At 44.5% G+C, this 14,100-nt stretch overlaps 1 protein-coding gene across 3 annotated transcripts in view; it reads right to left on the reverse strand.

Annotated features, from left to right (window-relative positions):
- MAGI3 (membrane associated guanylate kinase, WW and PDZ domain containing 3) overlaps positions 1-9,275 on the reverse strand; it is a 29,786-nt gene extending 20,511 nt beyond the window's left edge. For 2 of the 3 annotated variants that reach the window (XM_027897387.1, XM_027897386.1), the window contains exons 1-8: positions 9,074-9,272; positions 7,707-7,826; positions 5,958-6,167; positions 4,485-4,659; positions 3,606-3,685; positions 2,133-2,190; positions 996-1,090; positions 193-381 (exon numbers count right to left, since the gene is read on the reverse strand). In XM_027897387.1, coding sequence (XP_027753188.1) covers positions 193-381; positions 996-1,090; positions 2,133-2,190; positions 3,606-3,685; positions 4,485-4,659; positions 5,958-6,036 — 676 coding nt within the window. In that variant the 5' untranslated portion in view covers positions 6,037-6,167; positions 7,707-7,826; positions 9,074-9,272. Of the gene's footprint in view, positions 1-192; positions 382-995; positions 1,091-2,132; positions 2,191-3,605; positions 3,686-4,484; positions 4,660-5,957; positions 6,168-7,706; positions 7,827-9,073 lie in introns of all 3 variants that reach the window. The other variant, XM_027897388.1, reaches the window with a different exon arrangement.
- Positions 9,276-14,100: the final 4,825 nt, after the last annotated feature.

Below are 14,100 nucleotides of genomic sequence, written 5' to 3' on the forward strand. Positions count from 1 at the left end.
CTCAAAGTAGATTTTCATCTAGAATATTGCTGCTTTTCCTTTTCAGCCACCGCTCTGCACAGACCTGGCACAAATCTGAAAACTATTTCATTTAGGCAGGACGTGGATGGAGTCACCCAGCCCCGCCGTGCCTCGAGCTGTGTCCTCCAAAGCACCCCAGGAAATGGAAGTTTCAGAGAAATAATACTCGACCTGGAGCAATTCTCCCATCTTGTGCAGCGGGTCCATCTTTTAACACATTCTTCACCTGGAGAAACTCATCAGGCCTGTCCCCTCCGATGATTGTGAAGCCAAATCCCATGGTACTTTTTTTCAGGGACGTCCTGATAAGTGCTCCTGTGAGCTGGGATGGATCTCGAGTGAAGACAGACTTCCCTGGTCCTTTTGAATTAGGGAATAAGAGAGGCAGGGAAGCAGGGTTAGCTCTGGTAAGTTTTTTGTTGTTTTTTTTTTTTTAAGGTGTCACAAAGGTTAATGATTTGTTTATTGCTGGGTAATCTCTGCAGCACCGTTAGGGAGTAAACAAACAGGACAGTGCTGCATTGATTTCCCACCTGGGTTTAGGGAATGGAAAAGTTAAGAGTTTTTTAGGACAGATTGTAAGAGAGCTGTATCTAAAACCTCCCACCTCGAATTCCCAGTTGTAATCCTTGAATACCAAGTTTAAAGTAAGTCAAAAGCATAAAAACTCCAGGTGTGGTTTTACCTGCATCTTCCAGCTGGCTCTTCTAACCCTCCACGCATCCCAAAAGCTGCTTATGACAACCAGCTCCAGAATGATCAAAATGATTTAAAAGCAGGCTTAGTGCCTCAGTTCAATTTTCACACTGAAAAAAATCCTTCAAAAACCCCCTACAGATTTGGGAGGGCAACACTGCAACGGCCAGCAAAAAGACAAGGCTAATGCCCTGATGAATTCCAGCACTGGGCACTTACAAAGCACACCTGCAGGTAAAGACAGAGGTGACAAAGGGCACGACAATCAGTTGATGTACCTGATTTGGAAGGGCCAGCATCAGCCTGTCCCAGCTGCTTTTTCCTTTTGGCTTCCAGCACTGGATTTTCAAACTGAGTTTTCTGGTTAATGTGGCTGCAGACACAGAAAAGGCAGGTCAGGGGTTTCAGCAGGAAACAATCTGCCTGTTGCCCAAAATCACAACCCCAAAGGATACATCTACAAACACTGTTTTTTAATACCTCAGATGAATGCTCTGGAGGAACGAATGATAAACTCTCATAATCAACCCTGAAAGCATGTTTGTTCTCTCAACAACTTGATTTACTTTGAGAGCCAATAAAATTTTACTCCCTTTAATTACTAGGTAGAGTTGTAATGGCTTAGAACTGAGCAAACCTGCTTTTTTCTCTTGACCCATCTACCTATAATGTTTAAACTCAGGCATCACCTTTTTACCGTAGATGCCAGTACAGCAGAGGGGAAAAAACACAGTAAATTTGAGCATAATTTAAATACTTTGATTTTGCAAAGTGAAAAAATATTTGCTTGTTCTCTGAAGCTACATTTTCAACTCTACCAATTTTATTCTCCGTGGTTAAGGAGAGATTTAATTTCCTCCGGCCTGAAGGAGATTGAAAAGAGCTCTTGCAGCAGTTTAGTGGTTATTTACTTGGCTCTTTGGAGACAGCAACAAGCTACAAGTTATTTTTGCTCTTTTACAGTTATCAGGTGCCACTCTTAAATCAAATGACCTCGTTTTTGTTAAAGCTAAGAAAAATTACATCAGCTCATTCACATTAATAAATTACTTTGGTTGCTGCTTGCTTCCCTTCCCCAAATGAAATACACTCCAGTAAGTCTTCAAGGTCACACCATGAATTGTCCCACATGCCAGTGCTGCAGAAGTTTGTACCATGAATTCGCTGCTCCCAGAACTGTTTTTAATGGACATATTTAATACCTTCATAAAATCCCAGAATGGTTTGGGTAGGAAGGGACCTCAAAGCCCATCCAGTTCCACCCCCTGCCATGGGTAGGGACACCTTCCACTAGCCCAGGTTGCTCAGAGCCCCATCCAACCCGGCCTTTCACTGCATTACAACCTATACTTATCAAGCAGTTGATTATTTCCTGCTCAATTTATAACTCTGTCCAATCAATAACTGGCACTTACTCGACATAGTATGTTCCATACTGAGGGTCTTCTATTTTCTCCCATCCATAAGGAAGCTCTGCAATCAGAAAGACCAAATTCTCCATTACAGTGGGAAGCTATCTGCAAATATTTTATGGAAGATCACATAGATTCATCAAAAACATGAGGAAAATACAAGTTCTATTTTCTTCCCTGATGAAGGTTATGAGTCTGTTCCAGGGAACCTGAAGCCCTGTAACTCTTCACTCTTCCTTCCACTAGATGATGAGACTTGTATTCAACAAAAATCACACCACTTTAAATGTACAATAAACTTAAAGACCTATTTGATGAAGGTCCTGGAAGTTACATGCAAAAAGCTCCTTTCAATGGCAAATTAAAATCTGGTAAGATGGTGCCCAGCAGCTCATGAATGACTGAAGGTGATAAGTTACCACAGAGGTCAGATTATTCCAGTTATCTTGACTATGGAAATTCAAATATTAGAATAATGGATACAGCCAGGTAGCCACACATTTTGAGGATAAATTTGCCCTGCAATCTTGTTTGAGGCTGCCCTAAGCTTGACAATAACAGGAATTTCCCGAGCATACGACAGCATGTTACCAATTACTAATACCAGCATCACTCCACAGGGTGTGACAAAAAACCCAGTGGGTCTATTCATTTAAATATTGTTCATTTGGATACCCTGCATCTCTGCTTAAAGTGCTCTTTTTATCCTGTGGTGAGCTGCACACATGTTTAATAAGCAGCAGTGTGCAACCATTGCTCCAGCTGGCTTTATTATGGATCCGTGGTTGTTAGGCTGGGCAATTTTGGAGCATGACAGGCTATTCTGAGCCTGCCTCAGCTTTTGGAGCATGTCAGGCATTTGCTGAAGACAGAGCTATCTGCTACTCTTCTCTAGCTGACTAAACTGCCTGGCTGTGTGGGAAATGGTTGCAGGAATTGCCTGCAGGCCACTCGTGAACCTGACCTGTGAGTCTTGAGGCACTGAAGGGGGTCAGATTGCCCCCTCTTCTTCTGCATTCCAATAAGGCATCGTGTCACAGGCAACAGTTATCATTAGCAATATGTATTATGCCACATCATCATTATTATTTCTATATTCTCTGTTATTTATGGGCCTTCTCCTCCTGCCACGATTCCACCCGCACAACACTTCCCAGTGAGATCCTCACTCACGTGCAGCTTCCTCCTCAGCAGTGACAGTTACTGGAACAAAACATCTCATTCTCTGCTCAGGGGTGCAGATAAAACCCTTGATTCAGCCAGATTCTGCTATTCCAGGGAAAATACACCATGGACTTTCCCGGTCTTGTGCAAACTCCTACAGCCACCCAACCAGGGACACTCAGCACGACGCTGCTCCAGAGTCACCTCTACCAGGAAGATGCTTCTACCCCCAGCAGTAATGGATCATCTCCAGCTGGGATAAACTCAGACATTTCTCAGTGACAGGTGACAAACGAATTCTGAACATCTCACCTCCATCTTCACAGTCTTCAGGGGCTTTGGCCTTCTTGCAGAGCCGGGGGTCGAGCCACGTGGTTGTCTTGGTGTTGTGACTGCGGGAGCAGAACACGGGGCCATTAAAAGAAGAAAATCCCTCAGAATGAAGAAACTTTGCTAAAGTATTTACTGTTGCAGGGAGACTGCAGCCTTTGGAAAATACAACCTTCATTTGTGCCTCAGTCACACCATAAAAATGCTAAAAAGAAAAGGCACCAGGAGAGTGGAGACTCCCCAGGACACGAACCCTCTTCCCAGACCCCAAAAGCTCATGTGGGAATAGCAGCTGTCTCTACCTGATAGGAAAAACTATTTTTAGCCTCTTCATGTGCTTAAACTCTCAGGAAGGTTTCTGCTTCATTTTTTGCCTTGTAATTCATAAATGAGGCAGGTTCATACGTGCACACATGAGCTGCTTCCCTCTCCTGGACTTTCATCTGGGCTATTTGTATTTTGAAACATGCATTCCCAGCCAAGGAACACAAGCAGAAAAGAAAGAATAAACAAGGTCTCAGAGCTGGATATATTTCTATAATTATATAATTAAGTTATATATATATATATATATATATAAAATATAATTAAGTTATAATTCACTTAGCAATACCCAGCTTTGTATTTCTGAGAGACAAAACTTAAAACAAACAAACTGACTTTGCAGTTTTCCCGCAATTGCACTGAGCATGCAACACCAACAGGGAATTTAACAGCAGGAATATATTTAATTTCATGAAGAAGTAGAAGCAGTAAGGGCAGAGGAAGGGTACAAGAGCAGCAGCAGCTTCCCAGACTGCAGCCAGCAGCACTTCTCTCCCCCAGGGGCACAGCAAACCCTCCCTGGTGCTGGTTACTCACTCGATGAAGTAGATCATGCCAGTGTCTGTGTAGGCCATCTCCCAGTTCTTGGGAAGGGGTTCCAGGGTCTCATCCCTCGACAGATAATTCCTGAAGTCCATGTTGCTGCTTGTCTGGTTGTAGCTGGGAACAGGTTTCATCCAGTCAGGAGAATCTGAATGTTTTTCTTTGTTTTCTGCAGTTGTTCAGGGAAAGTGTTACTATTTGTCAGATGCTTATGTTGTTCCTCACAAAGAACCACCCTCTTAATCTGGCTACGAGTGGATGTCAAACACGTCCCTGTATGTGATGTGCATTTTTCCACTTTTTTTTTTTTTTTTTCAGCTGTGAACTTTGAAAAGCTGACATGAAAACACTGAACTCTGCTCTTCCCCTGCCAAACAGAATTAACCTTGTATTATGTGTCTGAGCCTACCCTGAAAAATCAACGCTGGCAGAACTCCAAATTGACTGCACTTCGTTGCTGTTCCTACAGAGAGAACAGTGTTTGTAATGCCATGATACAACCCCAAAAATCCCGCTGATGCTCCTCAAAGCACCAGAAAGAAACGCAGAGAAGACCCAAACTGCCAATAAAACAAACAACACCCCTCCTACAAGTCACAAGCATTAAAAAAAGTCCCAAAAATCCCTGCAGGAAACTTTTAAATGGAAGCTTCCACCCCTCAGAGCTGAGATCAGACTCGGTACCCTCTGTGACATGGTGATGCCCCATGACCTTCACCCCACCACCAGCCCCCCTCTGCGGTGTTGCCAGCCCTGAAACCAGCAAGTTTAGGTCAGGTCTGGTCAGTGTGAGTCTGTCTTGAACACTCACACACAGGATCAGCTGCAAATGCAATGTGACAGCTCCTCTCCACCATCAGCTCTCTTCCCCCTCGAGATGAGTAACCATGACAGCAAAAGGAAAAGGGCATCCTGCCAATCTAGGAAAAGTCCTGCTGGACGCTGCTCCAGCCTCGACACACTTGGCTTCATTTCTCTCCATCAGGCTCCCCCTGGGTGGTCTCAGGTGGTGTCACAGTTCCCTCGACCAAAAACCATCTGAAAATTTTTATGGTGTGAGCTGGTGCTGCCCCTTAAACCATTCGCTTCCCTAAAACCTCCCGTGTGCAAACTCAGCAACCGCCCCAGAACTGAACAATAACATCTACAGGGCATGAAATCCGCTCCGTGCAGGGCTCTGTTTTCTGAGGAGTGGATAAATTTTTTCCTCCCTGCTCATGTAACTGGCCCATCCCCAGCACCACATGTTCTCCACTGAGCAGTGCACTCTATGATGCAACTGCACATCTGGCTGGGGGAACAGCTGGTCCTGTTTAAAAGATCATCTCAAAACCGAGCAGAAAGCACCGGCCTGAGGAGGAACTGCCTTCAAACTGGAGCAAAACTAAGGAAGCAGGAATGTTATTTGTAAACTCCTTATCCATTTATTCAATAACTCCGGGGAATTTCTCCCCATTGTCAACCAACCTATCCCTCCACTGCCATTAATGGCCTCCTTTTCCTCCTCTTCCTCCTCTTCAGGGAGAGAACTTTCCATCCTTTGCATTTTGCTGACGGACGTGGTTCTTTTCCTCTGCGATTCGGTATCAAAATCATTGTCAAAAAGAACCTGATCCACTGGATCAGGCTGGAAGGGGCTGGGCTCTGCTGGAGGCTTTGGAGTACCGTAAAAATTACCTGCAAATAAAGCAAAAATCAGGATCAATAAAGCACTGACACTGCTGAAAGCACTGGCAGTGGCTGTGAGTGTTTTATTGCCCGTGTAAATGTGTTTCGGTGCAAACTGAGCTCCCCAAAGAAAACATCAGCACTATCAAAACCCAATCAACAGTCAAAGCCTGTTTTATTTCTGTGTTGACTTTTTGTCAGTGGTGCTATGAGATATCAGAAAACAAGAGGTTTACTTCAAAATTTCTATCCTGCCACAAGTTTTGCAAAGAAAAAGATGGATTTGTTACTTTGCCTGGAATTCACCAACACTGCATAAAGAGACTCGGGGAACAATCTGAGAGAAGCAAACCAGTGAAAATCAATTATTCTTACTCTATACACTAATTAACAGAGTAATATGCAGCAACAGAAACACACTGAAGTCAAAAAGCAAATTAATTTCATGCAGAAACATAAAGTATCTATTTACATAAAAGCAGTTAACAAAGACTTGATTTTAAAACCTTCAATTTTCTACTGACAACACACTTGCTAAACAAAGCTGTTAATATGGTTTCACCTAAAAATGACTTGTACTTGAGAAAAAGGAACAGATTTTGCCTTCAGTATTTTAATCTAAAACACAAAGGAATCATCTGCTGTTTTCTGGAAAAGAATTTCAGCAATTGACCTCTCTCCTGACTGCTCATATGATTTTTATTAAGGAACTGAGAGCACAGCAAGAAAGCTTCCCAGAATTCCTGCTGGGGTAACTTTTAGTGCCTGGCTATGGTTTTGACCATGTAAATAAAATAACTAAGAATCCCTTCTGCAAATATCAGTGAGGGTGAGGCTCAGAGCGGGGACAGCCAGATAAAGGGCAGCTAAGGGGAAAAAAAAAAAAAAAAAAAGGACTAGTTTAGCCTAAATTTGCTCAGGAGATTTCCACAGAGAGGACAATGTCAGCAGTGAGGGACATGGAAAACAAGAGGCACAGAGCCCTTCACAAGATTGTCTGCTTAGATATTTTCTTTTCTTTTTTCACCACCTTCATTACAGCGTTTTCCCCCACCACATTTAACAAAGCCAACTTTGCTCCAGATTGGGACAATCTGGTCTAGTGCTGCTCAGTTTTTCACTGGAAAATGCTTTTGTTTCCCTGCTGGATCAGAATTCCCCTGGCCTTCTGCCTTTCTGATGCACATGTGTGAGGAGAGCGTGGCCCTCTCCTCTGAGCTTCACACAAAACCCACTGAATTCTGTCAAAATCGTACCAGGCACAGACAAACCTTTTCAGAACGCTTCCAAAAATGCAGTGAGGAAAATAATCAGGTGGCATTAAGGCTGGTTTGAAAGGACAACCCGTGATTTAGCCCAGAGCTCTGAAACAAAATCAGTCCCCCTCTTTAAAGGTAACCCAAAAATAGACTTGCTGCTGCCTCTCTGCCACTTCCAGATCATCAGATGGGCAGGAAAAGTTGGCACCACAGGAGCTACACTTGGACTGAGATCCTGGCCATGAGTACTTATTCCTTATTCCCATTCCATTAAACATCACCAACGTACCATCATATGTTCCACTTTCTAGCAAGGCTCCACTTTCTTCCAGGGCTTTAAACTGCTCAACAGGAATGAAATTATAGTCTACCCCAGGGACTTCCCCATCTCTGGGAGCCCTTGTAGTGCCTGCAAAGACAGAGAAAACACTCTTGTAAGATATTTAAGTGCTGCCTGTTGCCAAATGCTGCCTGCTGTAAAATTCAGTAAAACAATGCATTTTTGAATCTTTATACGATGATGTCACTCCAGCAAGAGTCAGAACAAATGGTGAAGCGAGTGAACAATAATGTATAAAAACTGGGCCAATAAGTTACAGAGGAATGACAGTTCTGGTACTGACAGAGGAGGAGAGAAAAAGCTGGATGAGCTGGTAATTACAGAGAATTCTTTCTTATGCTCAGTGAACCAAAAAAACAACTTCTGCGGCAGCTGACGACGCCTGGGCCAGGCAATCCCAGTCTGGGGTTCTGGGAACAGCCGTGGTATTTCATTTTAACCCAGTTGTAAGGATGCTCCATCTCCCCCTGCTTCCACCAGCACCAACCCTCTAATTTGCAACGAGGTCAACGTGACTAAGCACGTCTGATTTCTGGGTCACCAAATCCACAACTAGGCACAAAACTTGAATTTTTTCACCTTACAATTGAGAGTGTAACTCAGCTACGCTCCCAGCCCTGGCTGTGGGTCAGCTTTTTCAAAGCAGTCAGTGAATTGCTCTGTTAATTCAGAGGTGCTCAAAGTGTTGTGTCTATGAAAATAGGCCTCCCATAGTTAAAACAGCTTAATTAAAGCTCTCCTGGAAAGGACTGCCCTGATTCATTACAACCCACCAGCTTTTTAAAGGCACATGTCAATTTTGTCGGGCAGCAGCATGAACAAGAGCTAGTAAATAAAAGATAATAGCAGTGAAATGCAGTTTAAGAAAGCCACAAACTCTTGGGCGTGCTCAGAGAGAACAGAACAGAATTCCTGTAAATACAAAAACGTTAGTTGACAAACTTGTAAGTTTTCAGTGCAATGAATATTTAAATACAGTCGGTGATGAGCCTTTTGAATCACTCTCAGGATGATCAAACAGTTCCCCTGCTCTTTCTGCCACTGTCACCCCTTCTGCACACAGCCCCTCCTGCCACCCTGTTTCTATCCCTGAAACACTCTGAGCTTGGAATTCGGAACTTTTTGCTCTTTTTCAGTCCACAGTGGCTGCACCAACTCATGGCAACTTCGGACAAGAAGCTATTCCAGCAAAGCCAGAAGTTCCTGCTGCAAGGTAAAAGCCATAAACCAGATTAAGAGAGAAGGCAATTAAAGCTCATAAATGATGTGACTGTTAGCAGGAACAGATCAAAGGAGGCTGATCTTTACATACTTACAAGGGATGGTTCTCAAGTAGAGATTGTCTCTGATCACTTGCTGGAGTTTGTGGTCTATCGAGCCCTTCTGGAACTGAAGGCTCAGGTAGTGGCGCAAGTCTTTGTTGATGACTTTTCCTTAAAAAACCCAACAAACGAGAATAACTTGTAAAAATTAAGCAGGATCTCACAACAAGAATTGTGTTTCACTGCCATAAATGTTTCAGAAGAAATAAAAAAGAAAGCAGTGAAAGAGTTGGGTTGTTTTAAATGCAACGACCTGAATAGAAAAAAAAAAATATTCTGTGGGTTGGAAGGGACCCTAAAGCTCATCTTGTTCCACTCCCTGCCATGGGTCAGGTTGCTCCAAGCCCCGTCCAACCTGGCCTTGGACACTTGCAGGGATGGGGCAGCCACAGCTCCTCCTGTGCCAGTCCCTCAGCACCCTCACAGGTTTCTTCTGGCACAGTGATTTTAAGCAGAGCTGAGCAACAACCATGCAATGCCAACATCTCCCAAGCAAGACGGTAACAGTATTCTGGAGACGCTTGAAAGTCAGTAAAAAGCATTAAAATACAAAATGCATCACTGAAATTCCAAGTCTCCACACACAGGAAACTACTGTTACTGTATTTTGAAGCAGTTTCCATTCAATTTACACCTACTCACTAGTCACCTGAGCCCAACATTTTGTCACATGGGAACCTGTATCCTTGGTATTATAAAAAGAAAATATTTCTTTTTTTTAAAAAAACATTGCATAACAGAAGAGAGTTGGTTGTTTTTTTTTTTACAATTACTCCTTTGCAATACTTCTGTCGGGTGTCATTAGTGAATCTGTCACATCACTGGAGAACCACGGCCCCTTCAGCACACAAATAACCGAGCTCTTGTATTACTGCCTCATCCTTCTGACAGGAGGGTACAAACCAATCTTTTGTACCCTGTCAGCCTCCCAGAAAGCACATTAAACAGGGTTCAGTGACCTTGGTAAATTTAAGTTACGTACTAAGGCAGAAACACTCGGGGCTTTAGGGAGAAAGCTCAGCCTTTGTCTCCAAACCCAGCCCAGGAGATGGGCAGCAGCAGGAGAGTGCTGGTGTAGCACAACAGCAGGGAAAAAAAGCTGGAACAGACGACTGCTCCTGCTGAATGACGTCACCAGCAGGTTATGAAATGCATAAACCTGCCCTAGGAAAGGCTCTGACAGGAGCCTCTCTCTGAAGCCTGTGAGCCCAACTGCTGAGGAGAACGCCTCAAACAGGGCACAGACCGGCATCAGTCCTCGCACAGAGCTCACCTGCATCTTCAACCAACATTTCTGCGCTCACATAAATGCCACATCTGGGAAAAAAAAAATCCCTACACACCCAAACCACCAAAACCCTTCACCGCTAACCGAGTTCTCCCAGCCACGTTTCGCTCCCGAAATGCCGGCTGAATGTTTTGGTTGTGGCAAGTTTTACACTTTCCCTTCCCTTCCAGCCAAGTTAAGGGCAGGTCACACCTTGTACTCATCTCTTCAAACGCGACCTCAGCGACCACCACCGACCTCCAGCCAACAGAGTTTCAACCTGCAAGCTCTTCCCTCCAAACAAAACCGTGGCAAGCTGAGGAGTATTTGCAGGTGGAACCAAGATTACCTATCAGCCCTTCAGAGAGGTCTGTGCTGTCCACAAATTAACCAAAACCCAAGCAAAACCACCTCAAGTCCCCCAAGCAAAGAAAGAAAAAGCCCAGAAGAGGTAGCACAGCCTGTGCTGAACACGGGCCCTTGGGCTCCAAATGAAGTCAATTTTTCACCTGGTTTAACACTTAATTTGTTTAAAAATCACATCCAAACCCACAAAAATCATTCCGCAGCGCTGGGACAATACCTCAGCATCGTCCTCGTGGCTGTCCAGAGTTACACAAGCAACACAGCAATTCCCACTGAAGGTGATCCCACTGAATCCTCCCAGGCATGGAATGTGCAGCAGCTCCACAGCCCCCAGGGCCAACCCTGCCTGGTGTGATGCCAGCAAACCCCCTCCCCAATTCCCTATTTTACCACCGTGAACTGTTCTCTGTAAAACTTCGGATTTGCTTTGCAGCATAATGAGCAAAACATGTCATGGAAAATGAAAACAAATGGGGTGATCTCCAGGAAGAAAAGCATTTTCCATTTGTTGCTACAAATCACTTCATTGTTTGTAGACAAGATGGTTTCTCAACATTAAAAATATGGTTTACTGCTAAAATGGCCCATCCATCTCCCTGTCAAAGCCTGATCCATAGCTCTGCACTTCAGCAAGCCCAGCATATTTCACTTAGGCAGATCAATACCCCCATATTTCACTCAGGCAGATGAATCTGGTCATTAGCTACGTTCAGAGTGCTGCATATCAGAAAAAAAACTTGGCAAGAGGTGAAAATCTGCACTGTATGTAGAATCACAGAGGCTTTACATACTTTATTCACTCCCTTCTTCGTGTTTTAAAATTCAAAAGCTCATAGAGCCTTTTCAATAAATATCAACTCTGTTCAAAGAGAAAGGAAAGGCAAAGCTGCTGTTAATTAAGATTAACACTGAGGGGTTAATCTTAATATCAAACCCTTAAAGACTGGAGACCAAGACCCTGAGCCCAAGGTGACTAAGTTGAAGACTGAAAGGGCTGCCTGGGGAAAACGGAGCAGAAAAGTCACACAGAGAATGCATTAGAAGGCAGAAAAATAAAGTAATAGTAAGGATGCTTTAGGCAACCTCCAGAGCTTGCTCCACGCAGAAGGCAGATTATTTCCCCTCCAGAAGCTGAACACGCTCCTTTACATTGTTTCACGCAGGCTTTTAGGAGAACCTCATGTATCAGCCTCTCCGAAATGACCTAATAAATGTCAGGTTGGTGTTTGTTGTGCTGCTGAGCTGCCTCTGAAGGATGACACAGGCAACACAGGGACCAGTCAAGAGGAATAATGTACTTTATACCGTTCAGGTTCTGCAAGATGAACAGGCACAAGCCTCTTGTTTTCAGTTTTAATTTAAATTAACCACGAAAGAGCTGTTTAAAGGAGGGTATGCACGCTGCAGCTGGGCAAGAACTAAGTGGCTGCAGAAGGGAGAAAAAAAAAAAAAAAAAAAAAAGGCTCGAGTGTCACTGCAGCAAAACACAGCACTGGGAAGGACAGAGGCAAATGAGTGACAGGGACATGGTGAAAAACGGGGGTGGTGGCTCTCCCAAACTGCGCTGGCAAAGTTGCCTTCACTGCTGTAGCCAAGCAGGACGAAGAACAGCTATTTATACATCCAACCTGTCATGGAAACGCTCAGGAACACACACACACACACTGCAGCCACGAACAGAGGAGCATCGCCGTGGTGCTACCAGAGCTCGGCACAAAACCCCACTTCTACATCAGCAGGGCTGGTAAAACAGCAAAGTTCAACCCTGAAACGCGCAAGTAAATTATAAGAATTCAGTCTGTGGAGTTTTTATGCTGCTGTCTGGCAATAACGTCACAAGTGCCTCTGGCTAATGCTGCTGGTATATGGAGTATCTGTGATGTCCCCCACAAATCACTCTGAAGACCACGTGGAAGTTTTTCACATTGTTTTGACGACCCTTTTACACAAACACAGGTGACAGCTTTCCAGAGACATGGAATTCTCTGCACTGATGCCTGAAGTTTCCATGCCAACACATTCTGGAGACAGTGGCAGCTACAGGCTACCAAGGAGCTGCAGTGCTGATGGGTGACTGAATAAGTGGACAGTGTTTTTCTCTCAATTTTTTTGAAAACTACTTCACCGTTCATTATAAAAGCAATTTTTCAAAGGAGCAGTTTATTAAAAGCACGCTGCTTTGCTATTACAGTCTGTAATTTATTACTAGGGCTTACACCTTCACCGTAGCTTTTAGCGTAAAAAACATCATTTTAAGTGAAGAGGTGAGAAAATGGAATTGCATTCCCTTGTTTTTGGTGGAAATTTTTAAAAGCTCAGCTGCAGCCCTGGTGTAAAAATCTTTATATAAAAATCCCAGAATGGTTTGGGTGGGAAGGGACATTAAAGCTCAGCTCATTCCAACCCCTGCCACGGGCAGGGACACCTTCCACTGTCCCAGGTTGCTCCAAGCCCCGTCCAACCTGGCCTTGGGCACTTCCACTTCCCAAGGCTGTGGGATCAGCCCGGCACATGGCGGGGTTTTGGGGTCCCAGCACACGTGGTCAGAGCATATCCAGCCTCTAATCCACCAACAGCAGCCCCCACCAGCCCGGGGCCAGGAAGGCAGGAGCATTCCCAGCTATTCCCGCGGTGATCTGCCGCCATCTCCCGGCACCTTCCAGCTGATCCCCCCAGTTCTCCCCCCCGACACTTCCCACTCCCCAAATCCACCCCTACCCCCTCCCCAGGGGGGTTTAACCACGACACAACGAAAAAAATCACACATAGCAGGCACTGCCACAAAATTTCTTGCTCAGAACACAGAGCAGAGGGGAAGCGTAACCGGAATTCCACGTCCAGAATTCCACAGATGTGAACTCGATCCCAGAGAGCGCCCACGGCTCCGCTCGGCTGCGTGATGTGTTACATAAGCTGGGGCTGCAAAAGGCCACCCCGACCATGAAAATTCCACTGAAACACTCGTTAAAGGGCTCTAAAACAGCTCCCTGACTTCGCTCGCAGGATAACTAAACCGGGAATTAACAGAGTTCCTCAAGTGGAAAACAGTTACTGTTTAATTAAACTGGGCTGTCAATACTCAGAGTGAGATTAAGTGATTTTTGACGTGACTAAGCAAAAGCTGTTTAAAGAAATGTTCAGCTCCACAAAGCAGGGACGATGCATTAGGAAACCCAGGATATAACTGGGGTGTAACATTAACTTTATAATGCTCCTCAGCAACTACTCACCTATGATAATGCCACAGAAGCTCCTGATCTCATTCCTGATCTAACATGGGCATCCCACTGAGCACAATTATTTCCAAGCACGCAAAGGAATCACTGTGTTCACAGAATATGGGAGAGGATTGGAAAGCCCAGTACTTCAGTACCCACACAGTGACCTG

The sequence above is a fragment of the Empidonax traillii genome, unplaced genomic scaffold (assembly GCF_003031625.1).
Source record: "Empidonax traillii isolate 1590-97213 ecotype Southwest subspecies unplaced genomic scaffold, ASM303162v1 scaffold541:size654180, whole genome shotgun sequence".
In the NCBI taxonomy this organism is placed as follows: Eukaryota; Metazoa; Chordata; class Aves; order Passeriformes; family Tyrannidae; genus Empidonax; species Empidonax traillii.